Source organism: Pagrus pagrus, assembly GCF_965226575.1.
Source record: "Pagrus pagrus genome assembly, chromosome: 8".
NCBI lineage: Eukaryota > Metazoa > Chordata > Actinopteri > Spariformes > Sparidae > Pagrus > Pagrus pagrus.
In genome coordinates this window covers 11998499-12011020 of record NC_140192.1, presented here as the reverse complement: position 1 = coordinate 12011020, position 12522 = coordinate 11998499, and the positions used below count along the sequence as shown (strand labels likewise).

Genomic DNA, 12522 nt, shown 5'->3' with positions numbered 1-12522 from the left:
TTTGTTTTTGGCACTGTGCCCACACCATAATACTTATGGATATGAAATTCATTGGGGTGGTATAGACTGGCCCCTGTAACTCACACACCAAAAATGACCAGCAGGTGGCGCTGTTATCAAGACAAAAGCGTTTTTGATGAATAACTCCCACATAATATGTCGCACAGTCTAAAGCCTTATATCTACGTGTTCCCTGAATCTAGATGAATTGATCGATGTAGGCCACGCCCACGTTCACCCCAAATTACCATTCGCAAAATCGCGCTAACTGAAAAACCTACTTTTTCGAACTCCTCCCAGGCAATTTCACCAATTTGCACCAAACTTTGCACACAGCATCTGTACATGCTCACGACAAAAAGTTATTAAAACAATTCTGATACTCCAATAAACACCCAAAATATAGAATTACAATTTCCTGCAAATTCTGTTCAAACAGACAGTCTTCCATATCTTGACCAAATGCAGTCCCATTAACACACGGACAGTTAAGACATACATACACAATAATCGGGCAATGCGGCCGGGTAACTGGCAGCCCCCGACCGCAGCACACCCCGACACGCGTGGACTGCGAGGGCCCGTTCATCACTGCTTGCAGTTTTAATTATTTTTAGTTTTTTTCCTTCAGCCGAAATGATCGCATTTTTCACTGCCTGAACATACCCCAAAACTCACCAAACTTGGAATATACGTCACACCTGGCGAAAAATTTTATAATCTGTTGTCGTTGTGAATTTTCGCCACTAGGTGGCGCTATTATCAAGGAAAGTGTGTTTTGCCTAATAACTCCCACATACTTTGTCGCACATTCAAATACCTTATATCCACACGTTCAGTGAATCCTCCTGAATCTCTGGGTATAGGCCACGCCCATATCCGCCTACCGTTTTTTTTCGCTAGCTCGCAAAATGTCGCAAACCTACTTTTTCGAACTCCTCCCAGGGAATTTCACCAATTTACACGAAACTTTGCACACAGCATCTGTGGACCCTCCTGACTAAAAGTTATTAAAAGAATTTTGATATTCCAAAGAATGCTCAACTTATTAAATGACAACTTCCTGCACATTTCGCTCCAAACAGGAACTGTTGCATATCTCCACAATGCTGTGTCCGAATGACATGAAACTCAGGATACTACTTCGACATGAGCCCCTAAGGCTCTGTGCAAAGTTTTGGCCAATGACCACTAGGTGGCTCTCTTTAAATTGAAGTAATTTATATCTCCACATCCGTTTGTCGGATTAACATGAAACTTGCTACACTCATTGCCAATGCCCTCCTGAGCATAGCTGAAAAAGGGGTTACAGATCTGCCACTAGGTGGTGCTCTGGTGGCAGTTTCATCTTACATTTGGCACTGTGCCCACACCATAACACTTATGGATATGAAATTCATTGGGGTGTTAGAGACTGGCCCCGGTAACTCACACACCAAAAATGACGAGCAGGTGGCGCTAAATGGCTCCATAGCGCCCCCTGGAATATTTCAAAATTGAAGCCCTGCCCCCTACATGCATGTACATAAACAAAATTCGGTAGGCTTATGTATCATCACCAGCCGCACAAAAAACTCTCTTGGACACATACCCTCAGTCCAACAGGAAGTCCGCCATTTTCCTTCAAATTCAATCCTTCGCCATCAAGCAGGAAGTCCTGATAACTCCAACATACAATTTCTCATCGCCATCAAATTGCTCACACATGTAGAGGGGCTCGCCCTCAACACGTCTCTGCATCAATACTGTGTCATATCTATAGCGCCACCCTCTGGACACAGGAAGTCACTGAAGATGTCACTGTTGTGTTTTGTGTGACATGAATCCCATTTAGGTTGGACATTTCCACAGGCAACAGGCAAGCACACATCTGGGCACACAGGCCTTCAACGGCGCCACAGCCCGACGTACGTGGGGCTGCGAGGGCCCGTTCATCACTGCTTGCAGTTTTAATTTATTTTTTTTATTTTTCTTCTGACAAAATGATCGCATTTTTCACTGCCTGAACATACCCCAAAACTCGCCAAACTTGGAATATACGTCACACCTGGCGAAAAATTTTATAATCTGTCGTCGTTGTGAATTTTCACCACTAGGTGGCGCTGTTATCAAGGAAAGTGCGTTTTGCCTAATAACTCCCACATACTTTGTCGCACATTCTAAATCCTTATATCCACGCGTTCAGTGAATCCTCCTGAATCTCTGGGTATAGGCCACGCCCATATCCGCCTACCGTTTTTTTTCGCTAGCTCGCAAAATGTCGCAAACCTACTTTTTCGAACTCCTCCCAGGCAGTTCGACCGATTTGCACGAAACTTTGCACACAGCATCTGTGGACCCTCCTCACAAAAAGTTATTAAAAGAATTTTGATATTCCAAAGAATACTCAAGTTATTAAATAACAATTTCCTGCAGATTTCGGTCAAAACAGGAAGTGTTGCATATCTCCACATTGGTGTGTCCGAATGACATGAAACTCAGGATAATACTTCGCCATGAGCCCCTAAGGCTCTGTGCCAAATTTTGGCCGACCACCACTAGGTGGCGCTCTTTAAATTGAAGTAATTTATATCTCCACATCCGTTTGTCTGATTGACATGAAACTTGGTACACTTATTGCAAATGCCCTCCTGAGGATGGCTGACGAAGGTCTTACCGCTCCGACACTAGGTGGCGCTCTGGCGGCAGTTTCATTTTGTTTTTGGCACTGTGCCCAAACCATAATACTTATGGATATGAAATTCATTGGGGTGGTACACACTGGCCCCTGTAACTCACACACCAAAAATTACCACTAGGTGGCGCTGTTATCAAGACAAAACCATTTTTCCCTTGACTGCCTTCACTTTTCTTTACTCAACGGAAGTTGTTGCATGAACAAGCCCCGACGGCAGCATGCCCCGACACGCGTGGACTGCGAGGGCCCGTACATCACTGCTCGCAGTTTTAATTATTATTTTTATTTATCCCAAATGATCGCATTTTTCACTGCCTTAACATACCCCAAAACTCGCCAAACTTGGAATATACGTCACACCTGGCGAAAAATTTTATAATCTGTCGTCGTTGTGAATTTTCACCACTAGGTGGCGCTGTTATCAAGGAAAGTGCGTTTTGCCTAATAACTCCCACATACTTTGTCGCACATTCTAAATCCTTATATCCACGCGTTCAGTGAATCCTCCTGAATCTCTGGGTATAGGCCACGCCCATATCCGCCTACCGTTTTTTTTCGCTAGCTCGCAAAATGTCGCAAACCTACTTTTTCGAACTCCTCCCAGGCAATTTCACCGATTTGCACGAAACTTTGCACACAGCATCTGTGGACCCTCCTGACAAAAAGTTATTAAAAGAATTTTGATATACCAAAAAATACTCAACTTATTAAATTACAAATTCCTGCAGATTTCGCTCATAACAGGAAGTTTTGCATATCTCCACATTGGTGTGTCCGAATGACTTCAAACTCAGGATCCTACTTCCCTATGAGGCCCTAAGGCTCTGTTCAAAATTTTGCCCGATGACCACTAGGTGGCGCTCTTTAAATTGGAGTAATTTATATCTCCACATTGGTTTGTCGGATTAACATGAAACTTGGTACACTCATTGCCAATGCCCTCCTGAGGATAGCTGACGAAGGTCTTACCGATCCAACACTAGGTGGCGCTCTGGTGGCAGTTTCATTTTTTATTTGCCACTGTGCCCACACCATAACACTTATGGATATGAAACTCATAGGGGTGCTATAAACTGGCCCCTGTAACTCACACACCAAAAATGACCAGCAGGTGGCGCTATTATCAACACAAAACCGTTTTTGCCTAATAACTCCCACATAACATGGTGTGAATTCTTAAACCTTATATCTATGTGTTCCCTGCATTCAGCTGAATTGTGTGATGTAGGCCACGCCCACTTTCGCGTCACACTTCCATTTGAAAATTCCGGAATGTCACAAACCTTCTTCTCCGAACTCCACCTATGCAATTAATCCCATTTCCACCAAACTTTGCACACATCATCTGTGGACCCTCCTGACAAAAAGTTATTAAAAGAATTGTGATAGTCCAAACAACGGCCATAATATGAAACAACAATTTCCTGCAAATTCTGTTCAAACAGACAGTCTTCCATATCTTCACCAAATGCAGTCCCATTAACACACGGACAGTTAAGACATACATACACAATAATCGGGCAATGCGGCCGGGTAACTGGCAGGCCCCGACCGCAGCACACCCCGACACGCGTGGACTGCGAGGGCCCGTTCATCACTGCTTGCAGTTTTAATTCTTATTATTCTGCAAAGTCAGCTCAAACAATATCTGTTTTAGGAAATGGATAACAGGTCATATCCAGTGAGAATGTCACTATATATTCCAGGGCATACTTGCATGAAAAATACCCAGAAGAACAGAGTAAAACACAATTAGTGGACAGGTGACAAGATGGGAGCAATCATGTCGCCACGTTACCGCAATGTTTTTCAAGACTCGTTTACATTGTCTGTTTCTCCTCAGGCTGTCTTGACTGTTGATAGATGAATGCCAGACAGGTTTAGGCAAGCAAATAGTCGGTCAGTGAAATGGGTGTGTTACTTTCTCCACAGACATTAATGTATGACTCATCCAGTGGTGGACAGTAACGAAGTAAATTTACTTGAGTACTGTACTTAAGTACAGTTTTTGAGTATCTGTACTTTACTTGAGTATTATTTTGGGGGGATACTTTTACTCCACTACATTTGAAGGACAAATATTGTACTTTTTACTCCACTACATTTCTATTAATGCTCTCGTTACTCGCTACTTTTGATCTTACGTCAGCTGATGATTTTTTTTTTTTTTTTGCAAAATTCAGAGAAAATAAAACTGTTTCTGCTGATTCGCGTATGGTTTGTCTTAGCCGTATTGCCGTACCTGTACTACGTCATGAGCACCCGTGGCCTTATCTCAAACCCATGTTTGAGATTTTTGTCACAAAAACTGATTCGTTTCAGTTTAAATGTTGGTTGTGCTTACCGCGGACCAATTATATCACGGACTACAAAGACTCGTCTTCCAACCGGAAAAAGCACGTCGCGGTATGTAAAGTAGCTACTAACGTTAGCTAGCTTAATGTTTGTGAAAGAGAGAGTGTGTGTGTGTGTGTGTGTGTGTGTGTGTGTGTGTGTGTGTGTATGCGCGCGCGCGTATGTGTCTCTCTCTCTCTGTGTGTGTGTGTGTGTGTGTGTGTGTGTGTGTGTGTGTGTGAGTGAGAGAGAGAGAGAGAGAGAGTGGGTGTGCACGCGTTAGTGAGGTGCGGCTGTCTTTGATGTGGGTTATCCGGCTCATTTTTGGCTATGATGTATGATATAAGTAAAGTAAACTAGCCAATAAGTTGTTTATCTGTAAATGTCAATATAAGTTCTTGTAGTGCCTGCATCTACATCTTTTTTATGTAGAGAAAGCATGGATGTCAGATGCAAAAATATACTGAACTGACCGCGGCTGTCTGCAATATATTTCATTTGTTGATGAATGCAGCTGAGTCTGTGTTCTGAGGCTTCTTGCCTTTATTTGCTTATTTTTGAGCTATAAACACGTCTGTAGCAGAATCGCATCAGTGTATTGTATAATGACATTAAGCTACTTTCCTTTCCTGTATTTCCTGAGATATTTTTTAAATACTTTTACTTAAGTAATTTTTTAAACAAATACTTTAGTACTTTTACTTGTATTGGAGTAATGTTTGACAAGGAGTATCTGTACTTTTACTCAAGTAGTGAAGTTGTGTACTCTGTCCACCTCTGGACTCATCAGAGAGAGCTGGACCTTGAAGCAGTCTTTGATTTTACAAACCATGTGTATGAGTTTTCATGTTTTATTGATTCGAGTTAATTTTTTTGTTAAGGATTTATGATAAATAAACTGCCATTTTTCCTCAATGATTTCTCAAATAATGATTGTATGTGGAACAATGTTGATGGCATGAAAACTAGTTGAACCAGATTCTACCAGTGTGTTTTTTCAACGTCATTCTCAAAGAAACAGACACGACTGAGTCAATTTAAATCTACATTTTAACTGGTCACAATAATCCTGGTTCCATACTAACATTTGTTGTAAATGTTTGCATTAAATCGAACTATGGAGAAACAAAATTGTTACAATATACTGTACTGTACTTCATAGCACAAATAGTCTAAAGGTAATCAAAAGAAAGTACAGAAATAAAGGCAACTTACATGTTTGAGGGGCAAAACATTTGCTAAGACTTAATAAGATGGATCCGGTTGAAGAGCATCTATTTGGGTTAAAACCAGTAACTTTCCAGACAGCAATACATTTAACACTAATTAACATTTTTATATCAGCTGGTGGTCAAATGACCTGTAATGTGAAAGGGGTCACTCCTGCTGCACAGTCCAGCATGTCGCCTCATCTCAACAAAGCCTTTTCAGCTCATTGTTTTTCATTTTCCAGCTGCAGCTTTACTGTTTGGTTGATTCTCATTGTTCAGTCAGCGTCAGACACTGCAAGCAGCACTGAAAAGTACTGATTATCTCTCCCATACACTGCCCAGCACAGTTACCATACATTTATACACCCATGACTGTAGCTACTATTAGCTTGTTAGCTGTGCAGCCAGTTGGACTACCAGGGGAGTGTTGGGTGTTTATACCACTAGCACAGGAGAGTTGGACTGCTGGGAGAAAGAGGTTTTCAGGCCCAGGGCTAGCCAATTAGCATGCTAACTTCAGTAGTAATATATGACTTCTAAATAAATAAAACATAAAACAAGGAAATATCTGTGCAACCTTCCATTGTCCCTTAGCATTCTTCACACACACATTTTAAATAACACTTTTTTTCAAAGTGAAATTGACAAGAGGCCTATTTGTTTTATTTATAATTTTTCACTACCTAGCCCATGAGACTCTCTGTCTGACTCTCCTTGCTTATTTTGATTGTCCATGACCCCATAAGACTTAAAAAAAATATAAAGCAAAGCTCCAGCTTGTTATTGTGGTAGTGTTACAACCCAAAAATACAGATTAAAAATAAATCTTTGAAAATGACCTCCTTCGGAAGCTGCCCAAAGAGACAAATCAACAAAAGAGAAGTGGTGACACAGATTTCATCTGGTTCTGATAACTGAGCTGTCACCATGACTTGCGATTTTATATTACTGGATGAAGCCATTTATTATTTCATATGTACACAGGAATATTGCACAGGTTACAAATATTCAGAGCACGCAGTCTATACAAAGTCGTTGATCAAGCAAAAGAATCCAACAAAAACCTCATGTACTCTTATGTGTCAATACATGTTTGGTGCATGTTTTTTTGTGCGCTTGTGTGGTTCAAGGGAGATTTATTTTACATTCTTTATATGTACACACAGAGATAAATATATACTTATACAAACTAATAAAGCAGTTTCAAGACACTCAAACTCTTCCACTTCTGCATACCGCTGGTACATTACACTGGATGATAATACACTGGCTTACAGTGTTAATCAGACCCCTGATGTTGACCAAGACCTTTATGTATGTTAGTGGATAGATCCAAACTTGATAACAGAATACTTCTGGTGTCATGCTTCACTTGACTGAAGACATTGTGCGTATATGTGTAAGATGGCAGCCAGTCACTGAAATAATAAAACAACTTTGCTTTTGAGGTCATTCTAAAGTTTGTTTACATGCAGAGCCAAGAATAAAAAAAAAGCAGTTGTCAACATCATCTGAACCTAAAATCAACATGTTGAGATGGTTTTGACTAACTGTATTAGAGCTGACTCGAAGCAGAAACAGAATTGGGCTTTACGAGTGTGCGTGTTTAAATGTTCTGCAGGAAGAGCAGTGGTAGTAACGCATCCACATCTCAGAGATTTCCTCATGTTCCTCGTCAACATTCTGTCTCTCAGTCTTTTTGGGTGGGACAGGGGTTTGGAGCACTAAGGGTGCAGGGGAGGACAGAGGCTCCATGATGCTCATATGTTGAAGCTTTCTCCACAGCCACATGTGCCCTTGATGTTGGGATTGTTGAAGACAAATTCACTGGACAGCTTTGACTCCACAAAGTCCATCTCAGTTCCCAGAAGTGTGAGCTGAGCCTTCTTCGCTATGAACACCCTGACACCTGCAAGAAAGTAGAGCTGTAGCCACTCCCAAGTTCTAGGTCGCTGTGTGTACAATTTGAACATTTCCAACTTTAGCAACCTCTAGTGGTACAATCAAAAAAAGATACTGTAACACACAGCAATGCATGACATGAATAAAGATGAAAACTGAAAAAAATGTGTATTTGTATTTAATCTTTGCTTGTCTTCATATCCCAAACATTAAAAAATATTTGACTATAAAAAGGCAAGCACAACAACAATTCGTCACTCACCATCCTGCAGCACTTCCTCATCAGATATGCTTTTCTCCGTGGTGTAGTCCAGTGTGTAAGTAAGTCCATTACAGCCACGCGTTCTCACTCCAACCTTCAAACCGATCTAGAGAGAACCAAAGGGACATAAGCTTTCAGTGTTATTTATCAATAATTATAGTTTCATCAATTTTGCCGAAAAGGTTATGTATGGCCTTTTTTTTGGCTTTCTATTTTTGGTAAAGCTTAAAAATATATCAAAGTTAACTTTAAACAACACAAAGAAAGGGAGGGTAAATTATTTAAATGACAGCAACCCACTGTGTTAAAATTTTAGGACGCAAAACAACACAGCTTGATGATATGTTTCAGTGAATGCAAGCCATAATTACTCACATATTCCGGCTTGTCCTGCAACAACACCCTGATCTTGTTCACAGCTGATGGAGTCTAAAGAAAACAACAACAGAATATAAAAGGTTAGCACTCACAGCAACAATACACAGTGGATTCAGCTGGAAGCAGTGTATTTTGGCAAAACTGTGACTGTTTCAAACATTCTGAGCAGAAAAATGGCAATATAAAAAGCACAATTTGGTGCAGGTTTAAGTTTATTTGGCTGTTTTGATACACTACACCCCCCACTGTGAAACATTTCTGTTTCATGTGCTAACACTTACAGGAAATAACCTGCACTCTGAAGCTGCAGCTGTCACTGAGTGAATGTAGGTTTATAAATGAGGGATATCAGTGTTTGGGCTCTCACGTGGAGCCATTTGGGAGACTGAGACGAACTACATTAGCCACATGGTGCTAATCCCTTTAAGCTGGTGTGTTCATCTGTATGTGTGCAACTGTGCTGTGATGCCAAATGTACAGTACATCCCAACTGTGTCACAGTCTGCTTCATAACTACACTGTCAACCAAATGCAATGGGTAATTACTGAATTGAAGGTCTATGTAGTGTGTGTAGTAGACAGGAACACTTGGATTTTAAGTTCTTGTTTTTCATCTTAATTTATAAATGGTATGATAGCCAAGCACACAAATTAGGTAATTTATTATATATTATTACAGTACAATGTGAAGGCATAATATGTTTAACTAACCTTTTGGTAAGATTTAAGTAGTCCCTGCCAGGTAAAGAAAACAGCAGAACCCTTTATCATCTGCTGTTGACTCGGTGTTGAGGGGTGTCCTACTACATTACTACTTCAGAGCGTTGCCTTTATCAGCTCAGACCACCATACATACATATTATCTTTCAATAGCACTGTTGGCGGAGCTCGTCATGCTCACCATTAGTGAATGTTTATCCCGCCTGTAACTACAAACCGTGAACCTGCACCGACAGCCAGCTATACTAAGTGCCTGCTTTTAATTGTTGGGTTTTTTTTTATGCTTATTTCCTGTTTAATTTCCCCTCAATGTTTGCTAGTACAGCATCTTGTAACTCAGACTTTGAAAGGCGCTTTACTTACTAATTTACAATCTTATTTGAATATCACATCGACCACTAACTACTGATAATTTTAGGTGTTTGCTACATTTAGGCAAGGAAAGGAGAGTTTATAAATAAAGAGATCAGACAGCTAACAGTACATTTGGGGATGGATTGAAAAGGGTGACTTGCAACAAGTGCCTCAGTACATCCAAAGCAGGGCAACGTTTTTTTGTAGTTAAGTAGTGGGCCACCACAAGCCTTTCAAAATCACCACTGATCGTCCATCCAGTTGAGATCTGGTTACTGTGATGGCCACATCATTTGAGTCACAACGTTTTCATACATGCTGGACAATCCAGTGAACCTGTGTGCTGTGTAGCATGTGCACTGCATGTTTTCCCTCATTTACAGAATTTTACTTAATTTATCATAACCACTGGGATGCAACAGCCCATTCCTTTTCTCTCTTTTTTTTGAGATTACAAAGATCAGAAGAAATTGAGGTCAAAGCAGTACACAATGCATATTAAATGCTGAAAATTATATTTTGCTTAGTAGATGAACTTAAGATGTTCTTTAATGCACACATATTCTGGGCTGGTATTACTCTTATAGATACTGAACTGTTGCTATAATAAGAGAGTACTTTTTATAGACTAAATATATATATGTAATCATGTTATATCACTAACAAACTATACAACCACTGAGTTTCATATTTAAAAGTCTTTATAGCTACTTTAATCATTCAGGTCAGGACACTAATGCCAATAGAGAAGCTGCTTTTGAAAACAGATGTATGTCTAAAGGATGAGCATGGGGTTTTTAAGGTTGGGTGTTATTGGGTTCATTATGAGGGCTCCAGTATTTTTATGCAGCTTGCTAGTGTCTAAAAGTCAGTCTGAGAGAATAAGCGGCCTCTGCTGTATGATTTTTACTACTTTAAAAAACAGTTTGCTTGAATTGGAACTTGGATATACAAAACTAAATCACTAGCTTATAAAGATACCTTTACAATCGTCACGCTACATGTTGCAGTTCTTATTAGTTGTGTAATACCTTGTTGAAGACGCTATTGTTTCAAAATTGTAGGACGAGGTTAGTTAATACGTCTTGATAGTGTTCTCGGTTGAGGAACAGTACAGTCACTGGCACATTACCAAACAACAGCTTAGCTTAGCATCCTAGCCGGGGACCAACATTATTAGCTAGAGTAATTTTCCCAACACAATGTCATGGTTATTTAACAGCACCAGAGTGAATATCAATTAAAATAAGCTAATTTAAACGATGACATTTCAATGTGACAGGAATGCTTCGCTTAAGAACATACCGAGCTGTACTGCGTGTGACGTTCAAGTCCCAGGGTTGCTAACGTTAGCTTAGCTAACTTAGGATCACGTAACATTACAAGCACACAGCGGTCGCCGGTGTTTCCGCCACACTTTCTTAACGGACATGTAGCGAACGGACAGAAAAGTGTTGTACATGAGTTTGTTAACACAGTTTATAACTCACCAGTGTCAGTGCGGCTCTTGTGGGCAATATCTTTCTTTTGCTGACCGCTCGGACGGTCGCTCGCACCACGGAGGCAGACATGTTGCTACAGTTAAAATCAAAACATTAAACTGCGCAAGCCTGGAGAAAAAATGGCAACCGCCCCTGAAATGCAGCCCGTTTAATGATTGGCTTACACCATGACGGATGGGCGCGACAGCCAATGAATTTCCGGAGAAGGATCAACTAAGCTTCTACATCCGCTTCTGTTTTGTAACTTGTAATATTATAGAATTACCGTAAAAATGTTATGTAAACACTATTCAGAATTAGTTAGGGATATTGGGATATTTTAGGGTTTTGATGTTTTTGTTTCTTCTGTGACATATCTTGGATTAGCTGATAAACTTCCAGTACAGTTACTGGCTCTTTCGAACCGAAGTGAGGTTAGTTTTAGGTTGGATATTGTACAGACATTTACCCCGGAGACACCCAGCGGCGGTGCGCTAGAGGCTGACTTGGGGACCATCAATAAATTATCCTATTGTTTATTCATTTACACAAAAACAATGTTTCTTCATGCTGATATTAGTGAAAATTCTGATAAAAAAATAAAAAAAAATAAAATGATATTGAACTGATTTCATGAAGTACACTTATTTTGACATAATGTTATTTTGATTGTGTGTTATGTATTTATTTTGTAAGAGAATGGCTTTTTTCAGTAGCTTCCATGTCATGTGGAACAATGACTCCAAACCAATGCTGAATTGTAGGCTACCACTACACAGGTCAAATAGGAGACAGACCGATTTTTGATGGATTTTACTGCTTCTTTTATTTTTATATCAATATTTTTATTAAAATTCAGCAGTTATTGATCAATAGTTTCCATGTCATGTGACCCAGTGTATCCAAACAAATGCTGAATTGTATTAATAAATGGAACAAATGAGACACACCTCTTGTTATTGGATTTTACTGCTTCTAATACTTTGTATGAAAATCTGTTATCAAAGTTCAGCATTTCGCTCAAATGGCTTCATTATTCAAACAGAAAAGTCTTGTCTTCAACGAAGTAGCTTTATTCTCTGATGTTCGTCAGTGCATAAATATAAAATATAATACATAAATATCCGGAGGAATTTGTCTTTTTGGTAAACATTTTAAAGAAAAGTGGCCATTTTTCATGAAAACGTCGGCTGATTTTTTTAA

General features: G+C 39.9%; 2 protein-coding genes across 4 annotated transcripts in view; both read right to left on the bottom strand.

The window, feature by feature from the left end:
• Nucleotides 1–7073, bottom strand: part of kiss1rb (KISS1 receptor b) — a 36220-nt gene extending 29147 nt beyond the window's left edge. For all 3 annotated transcript variants that reach the window (XM_084358870.1, XM_084358869.1, XM_084358871.1), the window contains exon 1: nucleotides 6227–7073. The gene's annotated coding sequence lies outside the window, so the exon portion shown is untranslated. The remainder of the gene's footprint in view (nucleotides 1–6226) is intronic.
• Nucleotides 7074–7154: 81 nt separating this feature from the next.
• isca1 (iron-sulfur cluster assembly 1) lies at nucleotides 7155–11451 on the bottom strand. Its single transcript, XM_084358872.1, has 4 exons — nucleotides 11329–11451; nucleotides 8762–8815; nucleotides 8387–8492; nucleotides 7155–8131 (listed from the first exon to the last, which is right to left on the bottom strand). The coding sequence occupies exons 1-4, from the start codon at nucleotides 11407–11409 to the stop codon at nucleotides 7983–7985; spliced, it is 390 nt and encodes a 129-aa protein (XP_084214998.1). The 5' UTR covers nucleotides 11410–11451; the 3' UTR covers nucleotides 7155–7982.
• Nucleotides 11452–12522: the final 1071 nt, after the last annotated feature.